General features: G+C 41.8%; 2 protein-coding genes across 10 annotated transcripts in view; one reads left to right on the top strand and one right to left on the bottom strand.

Annotated features, from left to right (window-relative positions):
* Window positions 1-19709, bottom strand: part of SLC19A1 (solute carrier family 19 member 1) — a 96683-nt gene that overhangs the window by 33419 nt on the left and 43555 nt on the right. The window lies entirely within an intron of this gene.
* Window positions 1-19709, top strand: part of PCBP3 (poly(rC) binding protein 3) — a 68182-nt gene that overhangs the window by 11506 nt on the left and 36967 nt on the right. For all 9 annotated transcript variants that reach the window (XM_063430066.1, XM_063430065.1, XM_063430070.1 and 6 more), the window contains exons 3-4: window positions 14840-14935; window positions 15623-15646. In XM_063430066.1, coding sequence (XP_063286136.1) covers window positions 14867-14935; window positions 15623-15646 — 93 coding nt within the window. In that variant the 5' untranslated portion in view covers window positions 14840-14866. The remainder of the gene's footprint in view (window positions 1-14839; window positions 14936-15622; window positions 15647-19709) is intronic.

The raw sequence follows: 19709 nt of genomic DNA, 5'->3' as shown, positions 1-19709 counted from the left end.
CATATAGCGCAAATGCCAGGTTTTGTTTACGTTTTTTTGGATCACAACTTGTACATTTGGCTGCGGTCTTAAGGGGTTAAATACAGTAAAATCTTAGTTGTCTGCCTCAGACCTGCCTGCTGCCTGCTGACATCATCAGAAGTGGTGGTCTGAGCCAATCACAATGCTTCCCCATAGGATTGTCTGAGACTGTCAAGGAGGCAGATCAGGGGCAGAGCCAGCACAAGTCAAACACAGCCCTGACCAATCAGCATCTCCTCATAGAGATGAATTGAATCAATGCACCTCTATGAAGAAAAAGTTATTGTCAACATGCAGAGGGAGGAGACACTAATTAGGAGTGCTGCTCACTACCTCTAGTAGCCATCTGAGGAGTGGCCAGTGGAGTTATCCCTAGAATGCAATGTAAACACTGCATTTTCTCTGAAAATACAACGTTTACAGCAAAAAATCTGAAGGTAATGATTCTACTCACCAGAACAAATACAATAAGCTGTAGTTGCTCTGGTGATTATAGTGTCCCTTTAATTGGAAAGTGTACTGCTTGGTTGGTGATCTTTTACTTTTGAGGTCTTTGATTGTTAAATAACCACCAATGTTTGCCCTATAGGACTTGTTATTGTATTGAAATTGTCATCAACATTTCCCAGCTTATTTTAATACTCTAAATAACAATGTCTCTTGACAGCCCAGGATTTAAAAAAAAATATATATAAATTTTCCCAGTAGGTAATATGCCTAATATAATTTTCCATGAACAAAATAAGTTTCGAACCCCTTTTTGACGAGTGTTTAGGTAAATCCTTTTAATGATCTGATCGCTGTGGAATGCTTGTTTAAATTGCTCATCAGTTTGTTTTTCTTTCCTTTGTGCAAGTATTTTGTACCCTTATATTACATATCATTGGCATATTGGTACAGAGAATTGAAACATACTGTATGTGTAACTCTTCTTATGTAGGCCCTTTAGAAGGACCTGTATCTTAGCCCATGACATAGAAATATTGCTGCTAGCATTATCTGCATCTGTGAGACTTTACACAAGAGCATAAGGATCCACCTAGAGTCCACCTAGACTCTAACTTGTCCATTCTAACTAAACTACGGTATTTTAATTGGTATCACCTTTTTTCACAAGCACTGATTGGAATTATGGCACCCACCTGAACAGGACTTTACATACTTTACTTCTTTGTTAGGACAGTACACAAAACTTCAAAATGTACCCTTTTTGTCTGATTCCATCATCACTTAAATTATGATCCAAGCAACTCTAACAATATCAGCAATCAAGGCAGTATTTGGTGCGTCCAATATCAACCCATTCCTGACCATTACTGGGTCTAGATTTTCCCATGCAAATAGTAAAAAAAACTGTTGGGGAAATTATAATTACAAATGCTATTTATCAACTCATGCAATGCAATCACAACCCCACCATTTATACTTTTTCAACACCACATTTACCTGTATTGGATCAGTGAAAATGAGAACTGTGCTGTATGTTAAAAATGTAATCCTGCCAAAAAAAAAAAGATTTAAGACATTTTACTGGACTATCGCGAATGTGAAAATAAAAAATGATTATGCATCTTGAACTTGGAAAGGACTTATGGAAGTAGTTCTGCCTATGTAATAGCTGCTAGAGAGAATTTTCAGATTTTAGAAATGAGAATTCCCCTGCATAAATTTAAATTGTGCTCTCAATATATGCTCACTATATTATTAATATGCCCTGCACTTTACTCGTCTTTATATTTACGCTTGCATTTCATTGTGTCCTTACTATAAGAATCTATATCAAATGAGTACACCGGGAAACTTTTGAAATTGTTATAACTTGATGTATAAACTCGTACATGTTAACTTTGTCATTTTTGTTAAATCTTAATTGAGAAAAAAATAATAAAAAGTAATTCTAAAACAAAGAAATTGACTATTAACTCATACATGTTAACTTTGTCATTTTTGTTAAATCTTAATTGAGAAAAAATAATAAAAAGTAATTCTAAAACAAAGAAAATGACTATTAACTCATACATGTTAACTTTGTCATTTTTGTTAAATCTTAATTGAGAAAAAAAATTATAAAAAGTAATTTAAAAAAAAAAAGAAAATGACTATTAACTCATACATGTTAACTTTGTCATTTTTGTTAAATCTCAATTGAAAAAAACAATAATAAAAATTAATTCTAAAACATAGAAAATGACTATTAACTCATACATGTTAACTTTGTCATATTTGTCATATCTTAATTGAGAAACAAATAATAATAAAAGTAATTCTAAAAAAATAAAAATGACAAAATATTTTTCTAACAAATAAACAGTAACCAAAATAATATTCTGTATCTCTTGGTAATCAGTAATACGAAGTGAAGGGTAAATATGCACTAAAATTAATACTAGCAAAACCAATAACAGACAATTACTTGTGTGTATACAACTATATATAAATATAATAACAGTGTATATAAGTAACATACACATTGTATATAATGCTTCACACTACTGAATAAAGGTTTCAAATAAAAATAAACCATTAATATACCTATCTTTGAAAGCATTCTAATTTAAAGGAACACTATAGTCACCTAAATTACTTTAGTTAAATAAAGCAGTTTTAGTGTATAGATCATTCCCCTGCAATTTCACTGCTCAATTCTGTGTCATTTAGGAGTTAAATCAATTTGTTTCTGTTTATGCATCCCTAGCCACACCTCCCCTGGCTATGATTGACAGAGCCTGCATGAAAAAAAAACTGGTTTCACTTTCAAACAGATGTAATTTACCTTAAATAATTGTATCTCAATCTCTAAATTGAACTTTAATCACACACAGGAGGCTCTTGCAGGGTCTAGCAAGCTATTAACATAGCAGGGGATAAGAAAATCTTAATTAAACAGAACTTGAAATAAAGAAAGCCTAAATAGGGCTCTCTTTACAGGAAGTGTTTATGGAAGGCTGTGCAAGTCACATGCAGGGAGGTGTGACGAAAATATATCAAGCAGGGAGGGGGGACGAAAAAAATATATATTAATAATAATAATTAAATTAAATAATAATAAAAACATTTATAATAATGAAATTAAATAAAAAATAATAAATGATAATAAAAAAAATTCAAATAATAAAAAAAATAAAAAATAAAATAAAAAAATTGCCCACCCCCCACCAAGGCTCTGCAACACACACACACACACACACACACACACACACACACACACTGCACTCATACACACACACTGCATTCATACACACACTGCACTCATACACACACACTGCACTCATACACACACACTGCACTCATACACACACTGCATTCATTCATACACACACACTGCATTCATGCACTCATACACACTGCATTCATAAACACACACACTGCACTCATACACACACGCTGCACTCATACACACACGCTGCACTCATACACACACTGCATTCATACACACACACTGCATTCATTATACACACACTGTAAATAAATATTCAATTAATATATTTTTTTTAGGATCTAATTTTATTTAGAAATTTACCAGTAGCTGCTGCATTTCCCACCCTAGTCTTATACTCGAGTCAATAAGATTTCCCAGTTTTTTGGGGTAAAATTAGGCTTATATTCGGCTTATATTCGGGTCGGCTTATACTCGAGTATATACGGTAAATCACAAACAGATAAAAAAAAAGGTTAAAATATTTTGGCAAATTTTACTCCAAGATCTAATTTTAGGAGAAGTATTGCCTGGAAACCACCAGTTGTATTTAGGAAAGAACAAAATCTGTTGGCACCGACTTATTTAAAAGGAGGACAAAGGATCAGTAAGACAAAATTTAGGACCGAAAGAAAAGGATTTAGGGGATGTAACAATTGTACAACTTGGCGAACGATGGTAGAGTACCTGACCTGCCTAGGGTTGCCACCTTTCTTGGGGAAATATACTGGCCATGCTAACTTGCATAATTATTTATGTTGCGTGACATCAGGATATGACATCACTGTATGTAAGCCACAGAAGAGTAAAAAATTACATTGGGAAAGAGAAAAAATGCTGTAAATCACACACAAAAATTAAAATATAGTTTGATTCTGCTCTATAGTGGTATTGCTTTGCAATCTGGGGAGACTGGACTGCTCTTCTGAGTTCTCAATCAATGGACCCACCGGCAGGCATCATTTCAATATATACAAATACACAGGATTCATTCACTAAAAGCATTGGAAAGCCAATATCATGTGCAACTGCATGCGTGGCTCCAGCACAGAACTTCCTCAATGAGAAGCCACTGACTGGGGTATTCCCCAGCACAGACTGAAAGTCTCTTACTGGGAAAGAGGGGGTGGCTTGCAAAGGCTGCAAATAGCAGGTCTGAAGCTGTGCAGTTTGTGTGTGGATGTACATCTGCTAAATAGTGGGGGGAGGGGGGTTCATCTGAGTTTTCCTTTAATTCAATTATGTATTTGAAAGGATTCAACTCCTCTTATTTTGTGTCTCCAAAGTTTACTACGATCCTCATTCTGTTTTCATCTCACCGCCCCATACTCAACCTCCATCTGTATCTCTCAATGATGTGGTCCTGTTTTTAAAACCTGCGATGTAAAACATTGCTGTTCTGTCGGAACGCAATCTTTACATTGCAGAGTTAACCTGCCTCTAATGGCTGTCAGAAAGAGAGCCGATAGAGGAGTTTTCTCTGCTACATCCGAGTAAAACTCAGTGATCATATGCTGCTGCTATATAGATTACATGCTGCAGCGCAGTGATATGCGCACTAAGTGCTCTAGGTTTCCCTAAAGGTAAGCAGTGGATTGGTTGAGATCATCAACATTGATATCTGCTAAATAGGTGAAGCGACATTGAGAAGATCAGCTTAAGTAATACTCACCTTTTAATCTCTCACAGAGGAGGAATGAACACATAGATATGTCTCAAGGCACTATAGCGTTAGGAATACACATTATAGTGTTCTTTTTAGTAACTAAATCACTACAACTTACCGTATTAATCTTGGTACTAGGAAGTTAATGTGCAGTACAGTTTTGTCAAACTTCAATCTACAAGGTTCAAGGTTTGACAAAGGCCAAGGAACTCTCCGACACCCTAAACTGCCCAACTGACCTGAAGACATTATTTTGACATATTGAAATCAAAACTTTCTCATTATGATGTCTCTAGCCGACAGGAAAAACATTGAAGCCCAGGAATTATCTTTTTTTTTTTCTTGGGTGAGGGTGAGGGGTGTCAAATTGCTTAAACTGCACCCACTGCACCCATGGTCTTCCAGAATAAGTGTTAGTGGTTATTATGCTTGGACTGCCCCTTTAAGGATGTAGACAAAGGAACAAAACAGAAAATAGTTTATATATTACATATAATATCATAGCAAATACCCAGTGGTATTTTTGATGGCATATCCAATCTTTAACACTCACTCTGTTTATTTTGTCTAGAGCAGCAGTTCCCAAACTGTGTGCCGCAGCGCCCTGGGGCACCGCGACAGGCACACAGGGGTGCCGCGGTATGTTTCCCCCGGTGCTATGATTTTAGCACTGGGGAAACATTACTGCTGAACAGGGGCCCGGTCGGGTGCCGCGGTAGAGGAGCACGAAGAGCTACAGACCTCTCACTCCCACCAGCAGCAGGACTCCAAGCCACCCTCCTGGACACACAAGATAAGCTAACAGGAGGGTGGTGGAGATAATAAAAATATCACTTGTGTGTGTGTATGTATAAGTGTGTGTGTGTGTGTGTGTGTGTATGAGTGTGTGTGTCAGGGTGAGCATCTGTGTGTGTCAAGGTGTGCATCTGTGTATGCTTAAGAGATGGATACCACCTTGGTATAACAAAGGATAAATCAGTCCAGATAACCACTGTCTAGAGTGACTAATTCGTTACTGGGATACTGTAAGCACTGTAATCGCTCTAGAGTACTGTAGTAGTTATGATGACAGAAGTCTCCTGGTTGTGACCCATGGTAAGCTGTCAAACTGTTTATTAATGTTTGGTACTTACTTGGCTCTGTTATTCTCTCAATCAATGAATAGTGCAGACTGTAAGGACATCGGGAGTCATTCAGAGCAGGCAACACAGCTTTACCACTTACTGTATGTTGTGACCAGAATACCCCTGGCATCATAACCACAACAGTGCACTGTAGTGGCTTTGCTTTTAGAGTTTTTTTTTGTTTTTTTTTTACAAAAACTGGGCACAGATTTAACAAACTCAGGAAAGCAAGTTAACTCCATTTACAAATATAAAGTAAGTGATACATGCTATTAAAGAAATAAAATGCAAAAGTGATAGTAAATGTTTTAGAAATGTATGTAGAAACTCAATCTAATGGCTTTGCTTGTAACACTGTAATTTATAGACAGACATATGATGTGGGGGATGTGCCCTGCAGGGCATTCATTTCATCACAGAGACCATAATATAATGTTTGTTCGATGCTGCTCACACAGAACTAAATGAATCTGCTGTAAAGATTTTTTTAGACGAGTTCCAGACAACAAAGAGTTGATTCCCCTCCAAGTGCTCATCCCTGTGTATTATATTGAACATTTGAAACCCAGAGGGGCCATTTTGCTACATTTTCCATTTATGTAACTGAAAACGCCTAATGTGATTTGTCAGTTTTGGATGTAGAGATGGGGAATGCAGGATAGAATAACATGTACATATCAACCTTGATCCATCCTATTCTTATTATTGACCAGCATTCCTCCTGAGATTGAAATTACCAGTGATTAGCAAATTGAACCATTGCAGTCAATCATTTCCTTTCGTACATGGAAGCAGATGGCACAAAGTACAAATAGCAGGCACAGTTTTTGGATATACCACAGTCCTGAACAGGAAAGGCATTGGAAGATGTTGAAAAGGAACAAAGTCCTACCTAACATGGATTCTAAATCTCTAATGTTCTTGGTCGCTCACAGTTTCTTTATTAACACTTGCAATAATGAAACTGATTACATGTTCTGTGTTAGTTCTCCTCATACTATTGATGATTTATCCAATACTTCGAAATATCCTAGTTATTGATTTTGACATCGAGCTCCAATTGTTAACAGAACTTCAGAATACATTCAATGTAAATGTCTCCGATTTCCAGCGATAGTCCCTAAATCCTGTTCCAAATCAAGGGTATTTCACAAATCCGGAATTTGGGACGACTGACAATTAATTTCCAAATTTGGAACAAAATAGGAGCTGGGAATATAGATGAGTCGGAAAATATTTCCAGTTTGGTTATATTTAACTAAATGACCATATTTTTTTTTGTCACTTAACAAATTCTAGGTTAATTGAATGATTTTAAAATTTCTGGAACCCTGACTTTGTCCGAGGTTTTAAACTGCAATGAAATATTGTGTATCACGCATACTGTTTAGTATATGTTAGTAATTAAAAAAACTGCTAATTGTTTCAAATGTTCAGATTTCCTGGTCCTCTAACCTTATTTGGTTTGGACATGTGGACCAGAACAACTATAATTTCATCTGCAATTCATTTTAAACCAGAGATGAGAATTATATGGTTTATTCAGAAGAATGAAGTATTAATAATTTACAATTGGTTTCCCCTCGAAGACCTTAAATCCCTTCTGTCTGGCAGCAAAAAGGTTAATTTGGAAGTGTGAAGCAATAGGGTAGTTTTTTATATGTTACAGGTCCATATATGTTCCTCAGTCGGGGTGAATAAGGAGAGACCAGCATTCCTGGCTGTGCACTAGAGCATGAAGTGTTAATAATCTAATAACCCTGACAAATCCCACTGCTCTGGCACATGACCCACTTTTTCAATCAATTGGAAACATTTACACAGTACAGGAAAACATGAGCATAATTGCTTGGCTACCATTTACATATTTGTCTACTTGGATATATTTTGTGGTATAGCGTTTGCTGTAATATTCTTTTTCCCTTTACACAGTTATGTAGACGTGTTTGTTTTGGTATGTTCACAGAAATCTAGTGATAAATGCTTTTTAGCCACAGTGGGCAGAAGGAAGTGAAAACGAGAAGAGAATGCATGTTCATATACAAATGCTGCCCATTCGTGGATATTTTTGTATGTAATTCTATATTTTGAATAAAACGTTATTTAGAATGACTCTTTAAATGAAGAATTACAAATATATTCAAGACTTGAAGATTTGACAGAATTTAACAATTGGTCTAAAAGGCAAACTGTCTCTTCTTTGAAAATTACACCATTTAATAAACCATTAAAAATCACATATAACTTAAAGGAAAACTACAGTTTTAGGAATACAAACAGGAACACTATAGTGTCCCTGTCCTTATCTAGAGTAGCCATCTGTATTTTTAGTTCTGAGGCTCCCATGTATTGCTCACCTTTCCTCCTCCAGCAACAAGCTAGAGGAATATTGATGACCAGATGCGCATGTGCACGCACACAATGCTTCTCAAAGGAAAGCATTGAATCCAATCAAACGTCACGTGGTTTCACTAGGTCATTGCAGTGGACTTGCCTCTAGTGGCTGTCTAGTATGACAGCCACTAGAGGAGTGTTTTACCCTTTAAGCTAACCAATAGACATTCTGCAAATCGGCTGAACCTTGGCGGATTAAACATACAGGGCTGCACCAAGGTTGCTCATTACACTCATTTTTGACTAAAGGGATTTTATAGTGTTAGAAATACAAATCTGTATTTCTAACACTACAGTGCCCTCTGGTCCCCACACCGTCGTGCCCCTGGTACATAAAGGGTTTAAAAAAAAATAACTTTAGTCATTTACCTGATTCTAACACGAATGTCCCTCGGCGCTAGTTCGGCACTACGTCTGCTCCGATGTCATTCGATGGGGGGAGCACTGCGAGCACATTAGGCACTCCCCGTAGGAGATGATAGGAATTTTTATTTAGCCTTACAGGGGTACTTCTCCGTAAAAGGTTGAGAAACACTGGACTAGAGGATCCCCCTGTCCCCAATATATATCAAACTGTTTAGGTATGGCTTATGCGCAATGCTTTCCTATGGGGAGGAAAACACGTGGATCAGCGCTGGGTGACCAAACAGTGAATTTATTGTAGTAGATAAAGGCAGCAGACCTAAAAATGGGGCTTAAATTTATCTATTTTTTCCTTTTTTTCTATTTTCTATTCTACTTTTTTTCTATGTGTGTCTGTGAGGTAATGTGTGTGGGAAGGGTGCTGTGTGTGTGTGTGTGTGTGTAGTGCAGTGTGTGTGAGGGAGCAATGTGAGTGAAGGGTGCTGTGTGTGTGTGAGGGGGGCAGTGTGTGTGAAATGTATAGTGTGTGTGAGGGTTGTAGTGTGTGTTTGTGTGTTTGTGTGAGATGTGAAAATCTATCTTAATGTCTCCCCCTCCCTTCTTCTTTCCTTTTACCGGGTGGGTGAGGGGAAATGCTGCACGTCCTGGTGGTCCTGGGAAGTCTCACCTGCATGTATGATACTACATAGTTTCTGTCTCTGCTATCACTACCTCTGAGTTATGCTGATATCCATAGATGTAGCATCAACGATTTTTCATATTAGCAAAACAAAGTTTGTAAGAGAATAATGATAAAAGCTTAAAAATTGCTTGAACTATATCTGTACTCACTCAGGATCAAGTCAGTTATTTAATGGCACACTCTAGATACTGTAACTGCATTGTCTCATTTAAGTGGCTATAGTGTCTGGAGTTTTCTGGGACTGTCCTTCTTTTCAATGTTAAACTGTTTATAATGGTTTATTGCTAAACAAGAGCCTGGCAGTCTACACCCCTGAGGAAGAAATGGGCAGCAGTGATTGGCTGAGAGTATCAGCTGACTGTCTTAAGTCTATCACAGCTTCCCTTTGCTGTTATGTACTGGTATGGCTAAAGAAGAGTGCTATCGAGGGGCGGAGCTAGCGGCACACTGCAGCGGTCGCCATTTACCACAGCTCCGACAAGCCAGCGTGCAAAACTGGCCCAAACACGGCACCAACAGCCCATCGACTGAAAAGAACCGCAGGGTCACTCTCAGGACTCCCGGCGGATCTCGCAGATGCCTTTTTTAAAAAAATCGGGCACCAAACGCCGAACCAAGGGATCCGGGGCCTACCGCACGAGTGAACGCCACCTAACCAGGGAGCTGAACTCGTGGCTCAGCGGGAACTCACTACTCTCCGACGCCGACTTCCACACCATGGAAGAAATGGGGCGGAAAACCCACAAAGCGATCCCGAGCACCCCCAAGCCACAAAGGGACATATGCAGCATGCTGCAATCCCCTCCGCCTGCAAGGACCCAAGACATGGAGGCGACATCGCCCGAGGGGTCAGAGGATGAAGACTCCACTCACAGTGTGATTAAGGCAGGCGCGGGAAGCGCAAGTATGCACACCCAGGATGACACGGCACCGGCATCGAAACGAGACATCCAGGACATGCTGGCCGGTCTCCAAAAGAACCTTCAGCGCATGTGGCAAGCTGACTTAAAAGGGCTGGCGGCGGAGGTACAGGCAGTAACGGCAAGAACCCAGGCCGCAGAACAGGAGGTGAGAGAAATACGCCAAGACATCATTACCCTTAAAGACACAGTCTCCCAAATACAATCCACACAAGCAAACACCATCAAGCAATTGGCTATACTGGATGATAGGGGCAGGAGAAAGAACATTAAAATCAGGGGGGTATCAGAAGTGGTATTACTGGACGAATTGCCCCACTTTATCAGACGCCTGGTTGCTGCACTCCTCCCCAATAGACAAGCGAAACACTTCATGTTTGACGGAGTATATCGCATTGCAAAACCACAGCAGGCACCGAAAGCAGCCCCACGCGACATCATCCTACGATGTCAATCCCTGACAGACAAGATAGCCCTGATGATGGCCATCAAAGAGAAAACAATGAAAGACTTTGAAACACACAGAATTACCTTCTTTCAGGACTTGAGTAGAGACACTCTCCTTTGGCGCAAAAGCATGCAACCCATCACGACCACCCTGCAAGCAGCGGGCCTCAAGTACAAATGGGCTACTCCCAGGACACTATGGGTGACTAAAGATGACCTACATTACAAGATCTCCAATGTAGGAGAAGGACCGGCTCTATTGACTACTCTGGGACTGTCCACTAACACCAGGGCGCAAGCCACAACTCTGCCGGGACCGGCAACCTGAAACCTGCATTAGTCACACCAGACTATTACACTTATTTCCATTTACTGTTATTATGTTTTTATGCTATCTATATTCAATGTTTATCGCACCCTGTTTTGATATCTCTTTTGAAGACGACCTAAACCACAAATAACCTGGTCCGCTGACCCACCCTCAATGGGTGACACCGACCATACGGCCCCGTGGCGATGAATCGGCGGCCTAGGTACAACTAATGTGCTTCATCCCCCCCCCCCTGAATGCCCAGGGTCACAGGGCACAGTCCTCTAAGGAGCCCCCACAGTACATCACATAAACTGAACTCCATCTCATCCCGCACTCACACTTAGACGAGACATAAAGGCTTGGTTCCTACCGGTTACCCACCAGGACACATGTCAAACCACACAAGGAACTAAGTGATTACCAAGGCCATAACCTGTGCCAGTGTTCTAACGTAGTCGTATAGTCCCCCCGGGACGACAACAGTCACATAGAAACACACACCACTGGCATGTCCAGATCCTCGCTACAACCACATAGCCCACACCAACACAAGATGTGCATTACGTTATTACATGTTATTTTACCTCATGACACTTAACTTAATCTGTAACGTTGTGTGTCTCCATGTTTTAAAAAAGAAAATATGGCAGTCTTTCTTAGGAGAACCATCCTGTTAGCATTCACGTGTGTTATCCCTATGTACCTCCTTTCTCTATTCTGCACCCCATAAAGCATATGCCATAATAAAAGAAAGATTGACAAAAAAAAAAAAAAAGAAGAGTGCTATCTCCATTGCCTCGTTTCCACTGAGCGGTATGGTTTGGGTTGGTACGGTTCGGAATGGTTAGAATGGTCCAGCCTATTGAGGTGATCATTTCCACTGCAAGTCGGACCGCCAGGGGGCATGCAGGGTTTAGACCAAATGCCTAGCATGTCATCTGTGGTGCGCATTGACGTTTTCCTGTCTGCCAATCAATGGATTGTATAGTGTGACGCCAGTAGCTCTGCCCTAACCATACCTTACCATTTCCTATGGACCTACATCTGAAGGGGGCCCAGGAATGGTACGGTTTGGTTTGGTTGTATGCAGGGCCGGACTGGGGATACAAAGCAGCCCTGGGAAAAAAAATCTATGCCAGCCCCATAAGTCATTGCGCCATATATTGTCGCATGTAATATGTAAGGCTTGCCACCCCAGATGATTGAGTAATTATATATATACACACACACACACATATATATATATATATATATATATATATATATATATATATATATATATATATATATATTGCTTTTTCTAATATAATATATTGGTCCTTTCAGAGTAAAACATTTAATTATACAGTAAGCATACTCACATGCAGACACAGACAATCTCACTGACACACACAAGCTCATTGATACACAGCCTCATAGACAAACAATTTCACTAATATACACAAGCTCATTGACATAAAAACACAAGCTCACTCACTAGCAGACACACACACACATGCAAGCAAGCAAACTCACTAGCAGGCGCACACACACACAGCTTAATGTAGTGGTTCTGGTGTCTATAGCCTGTCCCTGCATGCTTTTGAATGTAAACACAATGTAAACACTGTAAACACTGACTTTTCAGAGAAAAGGCAGTGTTTACATTGCTTCCTAGTGACACCTCTAGTGACAGACACTCAGACGGTCACTAGAGGCGCTTCCTGTGTCAGTGCGGATTGGCTGAGATCATCAAGCTTGATGATCTCAGTCATAGAGGCAGAGACCAGCATGACGTTGGAAAAAAAAAAGTGAGTAAAACACTATTTTTACAAACACACACAGACACTACGACTGACACACACACACCATGACAGACATACACACACCATGACACAGACAGACACACACCATGATACAGACACACAGTGACACAGAGACACACACACGACACAGACACACACACCATGACACAGACACACACACAGCATGACACAGACACACACACAGCATGACACAGACACACACACAGCATGACACACACACACACACAGCATGACACAGAAACACACACAGCGTGACACAGACAGACACACACACAGCATGACACAGACAGACACACACACAGCATGACACAGACAGACACACACACAGCATGACACAGACAGACACACTCCCACTGACATACATACTTGTTGTTACCTGTGTGGGTGGGTGGGCAGACTGATAGGTGCCCCTCCCCTTCTGTGCCCTATTTTGCCCCCTGTCCTCCTGTGTGCTTTTTAGCCCCTTCCCCTCCTGTGCCCTTATGTAGCACCCTCCCTTCCTGTGCCCTCTTTAGCCCCCTCCCGTGCCCTCTTTAGCCACCTCCCCTTCCTGTGACCTCTTAGCCCCCTCCCCTCCTGTGCCCTTTGTTACCCCCCCTCCCCTTCCTGTGACCTCTTAGCCCCCTCCCCTCCTGTGCCCTTTGTTACCCCCCTCCCCTTCCTGTGACCTCTTTGCCCCCTCCCCTCCTGTGCCCTTTGTTACCCCCCTCCCCTCCTGTGCCCTTTGTTACCCCCCACCCTCCCCTTCCTGTGACCTTGGTTACCCCCCCCACCCCATCCCCTCCCCTCCTGTGACCTTTGTTACCCCCCCACCCCCTCCCCTCCCCTCCCCTCCTGTGCCCTTTGTTACCCCCCACCCCCTCCCCTCCCCTCCTGTGCCCTTTGTTACCCCCCTCCCCTCCTGTGCCCTTTGTAACCCCCCCTCCCCTCCTGTGCCCTTTGTTACCCCCCCTCCCCTCCTGTGCCCTTTGTTACCCCACACCCTCCCCTTCCTGTGACCTTTGTTACTCCCCCACCCCCTCCCCTCCCCTGCTCACCTTCCAGCCCAGCCAGCCTTCCTGAAGCTCTCCTTGCGGCCGCAGGGGAAGCTCTTCTGGCGGCCGCTGGGGGAGCAGGCTGTTCTGTCTCTGCTCCCCCTCCCTCGCGCGCAGCTTAATGAGACCGGGGCCGGAATATGACGTCATATTCCGGCGCCGGTCTCTTTCTAGCGCGCGAGGGAGGGGGAGCAGAGACAGAACAGCCTGCTCCCCCAGCGGCCGCCAGAAGAGCTTCCCCTGCGGCCGCAAGGAGAGCTTCCCCTGCGGCCGCCATCCAGCCGCAGGACACCCACATTTCTCCCCGGCCCCAGGTGCCGACGGCCCACCGGGAAATTTCCCGGTATCCCGGTGGGCCAGTCCGGCCCTGGTTGTATGGGCCACTTTCATAATGGAAACACTCAAAATAGCGTACCAGACCATAACGACCCGAACCGTACTGCTCAGTTGGCCCGGCTGGGAGCAGGCAGGGATCTTTATTTAGTGTTAAATTGCTCGAACATAGTTACCTCTAAATGGAGAGACTGACTCCAAGCACTTTAATAAATTCAATGAAATAGTTATAATGCCAAGAGTGCCCCCTTAATAATTATATAATACAAATATATTATTTTTAACCAGTGTTTTTCTCACTTAAAAGGATTCAATAAGTGTACCTTAACCAATTACTCCGATTCTACATTTCAGTAGCACATTCATGGCAAGTTGCAAATGTTTTCAATTTTTTTAATGACTGTTAAAAAAAAAGTCAAGACATTTAGATCATACACACACGATTCTTACTGTCTCATTGTCAGTCTGTTTTATTAAGTTGTTGTACTTCGCTCATTTATAAAATATATGATGCATCTGTTTGTTTCACTGGTAACCACAGGAATCCTATCACTTAAATACCTTTAATATGGAATCCAAAGTGTCAGAAGGAGGTCTAAATGTTACCTTGACGATCCGCCTACTAATGCATGGGAAGGTAAGATAATGTATAAATGTGCCTTTAGGACCACCAGACTATCATGTATAAATATATATATTTTTTCTTCAATTTCTAAAAATATCAGGCATGGATATAACAGTCTATCAGCGCATCTGATTGCTAGATAATTATTATTTTAATTGTTTATATTTGCCTTTCTTTTAATGTTAGTTATTCCAAGAGTTGCTCAGTGTGCAGCTATACTTTCACTGCATAGTTAAAAATCATTTTAATGAGCAGCTTGGATAAATAATTTCAAGATATTAAAATTACTGCTCCCCAATCTTGTATTTTAACATATTTTAATAAGAGATAACAGTTTGTGGTAGCAGAGCCCAACATAAACTGCAGCAGGGATTTAGTGGGGTTATTAGTGGTGGACTACTAGATCAGCGTTATTGGGTAGCTGGTTCCAAGACAAAGAATAGCAGGGATCGTGTTGGTAATGATTTTGATATCTGGACAGAGGTTAAGGCTAGTGGGGTTAAAGAGGGTTAATATTGTGAGGTCCCATTAGTACAAGGGGATTAGATATGTTTGCAGTCAGAAGTATTTAAATTTATTTAATCAGAATAATGCAGACAGAATCACCAGCTACACAGATTTAAATTCATTCATCAATTTAAGAATATCTCTGTCATTCTGCAGTCAATATTTTGTCTGAAGCTTATTTTCTATTTGCAGGAAGTTGGAAGCATCATTGGAAAGGTGAGCAGCTGTGCATTTCAAATATGAGGGGATGCTAAGAATCGTAATAATATACAGACAATAACTTTTTAGAGCAAACACCAATGACAATGGTGAATATGGAGTGAGATTTGGCGTTCCTCACAAATGAATGCAGCTTAACCCAGTGCCACAAATCACTCAAAAAAACAGGTACGGTGAAAATGAATACAATAGGAATAGAAAAAAGTGGTAAGCGCAATAAATAATATCAGAAACATACTATATGGTACGTTCCTGTACCTTAGAGGTAGTATGAACGGACATTGGTTTATCTGTAGAGATATAAAGGTAAAACTTTCATAGGGCAGCTGTATAATTCTGAATGTTTCACAAGATACAAGTGCGCACTCACAATTTTCAGAAATGCTAGAAGTCAGGGGTTGGTAAGCTTTAAATGAGACTGACATGAAGTACGAAGGAGGCACAAATGAGAACTTTTGCAGGAGCTGCATGTCAAAGCTAAATTAAAAGGACAGGCTGGCAATAAGAACAGTGGTTTCTCAAAGTCTACATTAATTGGAACTGAGAAAAGCATAGTTATATTTAGTAAACAGTGCAAAAAAACAATTTTCCCAATTTATGTCAGCAGGACATATTTAATGTAGTGCTTGATTAAGTGTGCATCGAACTTGCTCCATTTCCCACAGGCCTTCGATCTGCCTTAAGGAAAATGTATTACTGTGCTGAGAGTAATTTACGGGCAACTGATGAAGAGTGGTTGTTCTATAGAACATGAGGGATTTGTGCGCCCCCCTACCCTGCAGTACTCCCAATCACTTCCTCCCCCATGAATTATATCAGTACAGTCCTGCAGCCACCTGACCCATTTTTCCTGTAATTTTCATTTATTTTAATGTCCTAGTCCTTGCGTTATGGTTCCGATTTAAAAGCCCACTGTTTTCTATTACCACTTAGCTGTTGCTACTTCATCTTTCGCACCCAACCCATAGTTATGTTATTGGTCTGATATGGTCCTTATCCATGCAGAATATTTATATTCTCTAACCTTTGTACCTTGTCGCAACTATTTCCTCACTGGAAAAAGAGCTAGCATGGCTGGTCTATAACTTTTATTTGCTAAATAAAAAAATCCCTGTTATATGTAAAGGGCTCGGCCTGCAGTTGTGGGAGGGGCATGTTACCCTACTTAAACCCCCTACTCACCTTCCTCCGTCCCGTACGTATCCTTAGCGATTTCCATGTCGTTGTTTCCGGTCGCCATCTCCTCCTCACCTGGTCCCTTGCGGTTCTCCTTGTCTGGCCTGCTGTTCCCCCGCTGTTTTTGTCTGCAGTCCTTTGTGGGCTCTCCTCCGGTCGGTGTCCGTCCAGTCTACTCTTCGGGTCTCGTGAGTTTGCTTGCCTTCATTCGGGAGTCTTTCCCTCCCCATGTTTCCTGTTGCGCTCATGATTCCGGGGGTTCGTGGCTGTCTGGCTTTCGCCAGTTTTCCCGCGAACGGTCTGCTGTTTCGCCGGCTTCGTTTAGTTTTTCTTCTTGTTTTTCTGCCAAAGTGCCCCACAGAGGGTGTCCCCCATGCTTGTAAACCGTGAAGTGACAGAGTGTGTCCCCGCGGATACTATACACAGTCCAATAGGGAATATTGTTGCACTTGGCGGTGTGAACGGAGTCCTACGTGTTTTCTATGATGCAGGACTTCTAGTGGGGAGAGTGCACCGAGGCATTCACAGTGCATCTATTGTATAATTCAGTTTTTATGTCAATCTTCTGCATTTGTTTTGCGCTAGCTGCAGTCATTGTTAGATGCATGTTTCCCAGTGTCCATGTTATACGTGTATGGCTGCAGTTGCCAATTTTAGACAACGTTGGAGGTATTGAGCTCATTCCTCCTTGCTGAAAGGAAAAGGCAAAATTATGATCAACCCTAAGCTCCACAGATTCTGACATGTGACTTATATTAGATTTCACCCCCAAACCTAAAAAAAAAAAAAAAAAAAAAAGCAGGTTCAGTAATAGCCATTTAACATGCGCCTATTGCTTAATATCTCATCGGATTTAATATATTTGGAGAGATTACATGGCAGAACTCTCACATCCGATTGAGTATAAGTGCAGCCATTTAGAGACAAAAAAAAAAGTACTGTACGTTTTTTATTTTTCTGCTGATATGTGTGAGAGCTTCCCCTGCACGTCTACTTGCTGACAAACAACAATCTGTTCACTTGAGGAAGGGGTACCGAGGTCTCTGAAAACAGTCAGCTTGGTGTAAATTGTAGACGAGTAGAGCACATTTCAATTGTCTTTAGTTGCAGGTCACGTGGTGCGCGATACACAGCAGCGTGAAATGTGAGCAGATCATGCATACTCCATACTGATGGCTGCTTATTGCGTGTTGGACGCCTCGTCAGATGTGACATTCTACACTCTTGTCTCAAACTGTTTCTAGCGTGACTCAGATTTTGGCTCCAGAAAGAAAATCATTTACATATTTCAAGTTTGTCTATCAGGCACAAAGCAGCATTGAAATTACCTGCAACTTAAACTTGGCAGAAATGCAAGTGGGTTGCGAATGAAGGGTCCGATTTTCATGCTCTGGGAATCCCAGATATTCTATTGCTCCTACACTTCCATTCAATTTTTGCTAATTGGGCTTGGGGGTTTCTACGTTCAATTCTACGTGGGGGGCCTATTCACACGTACACGCATTCTATTTCATATTTTCATAAGTACTCCTCTCTCTCACTCACTACCCTCCCCTCTTGGTTAGTTGTGGCTGGCTGTCAGGGTCCTAGGTGTCCACTAGGGGTAATTTCCCCTGGCGTCTTCGCCTTAGGTTAGTGGTCCCGCGAGGCCAACACCCATCCTCATACTCTGAGGTACAACGCCCCTCGGGCCAAATCATAGTTAGTCGCCTCGCATTGTGGCATAGAGAGGGCCTCACCTGTCACTCCTATTCTATCTTATGTTTAACTGTCACCGATAGGCCAACACCCCGCCACGTTCAGTGGCCACGTTATCCCCTCGCGCCAACTCATAGATAGAGCCTCTCACGCCGCTTGGCATCTAGCAGGGCCTCACCTGTCACCAAACCTAGTTTTAATTGTTTCGCCTTTTTGGCATTAGTTAGTTTGCCAGCACACACACACACTTTGGGTCGCTTATGCACTGTTTATTCGTTTTTTTCATCTGGCAGGTCTTCGTGGCCAGGCACTGGCATGGTATTTTTCCGCCCCGGCTCTCTGGTTAGGTCTGGTACTCATCACGCTGTGGTGTTTGAGCGACTCTTATCGTTTTTTCGGGTCCTGGTCTCTTCCTCGCTTTGCTGCAGTTCTTGCGAGTCAGTTTATTCCCTCCCCGGCAGCCTTTTGGACAGCTGAGCTCTCAGTGTCTGTCCACCTCCACGGGTAGCACTGTTGCTGGAGGAGCCCCGAGGTTGCTCTTACTTCTCCGTTGTTCGCCCCCTGTTTTTCTTTGCTACTGTCGTCCATGGGTCGGTTTCGGATGGCAGTTTTGGGTACTGGGCGTCTGCCGCTCTGGCTGGATCCGAGCCAGACTTCCCTGCGCCTTTTCGTATGATCTGCCCTGTGCCTCCTCTACGCCCTCCACGGGGCTCTGACTGCGGCCTCTCCCGTAGCCGCTGCCGTCCCCTGCGTTTTGGAGTCGGCTCGCGGACTACCAGCCTCGTTAGCTCGTGGTCGTCATCTTTCACGTCTGGCTCTTTCTACAATCACTTGCGGTACATGTGTTTGTTTGGCTTTCTTCTCCTTGCGGCTCCTTTCACGTATACTGTTGCTGTTTTTTTTTATTTTTTTTGGTTTTTGCTGTGTTGTCTGCGATTGTTTTTTTTTTTTTTTGCTTCTTTTGCCACCTCTAACTTGCATCAAACTCTACATATCAACTTCACATGCTGTACAGGATTACTATTCATACGTGATTATTTCCATACTCAAGGCGTTTCAGGTTCCCGGGGAAATCGAAAATCTTTACAGATTTCCCATCAGCATCCAATTATTTCAATCACTATCAGTCCTATCAGATGCCTGTCCTTACGAACCAGGCACCTATTCGCAATGTAGGGTAATAACT

This window comes from Pelobates fuscus, chromosome 8 (genome assembly GCF_036172605.1).
Source record: "Pelobates fuscus isolate aPelFus1 chromosome 8, aPelFus1.pri, whole genome shotgun sequence".
Taxonomy (NCBI): domain Eukaryota; kingdom Metazoa; phylum Chordata; class Amphibia; order Anura; family Pelobatidae; genus Pelobates; species Pelobates fuscus.
Note: the sequence above shows the minus strand (reverse complement) of the source record. Positions and strands in the feature narration are given on the sequence as shown.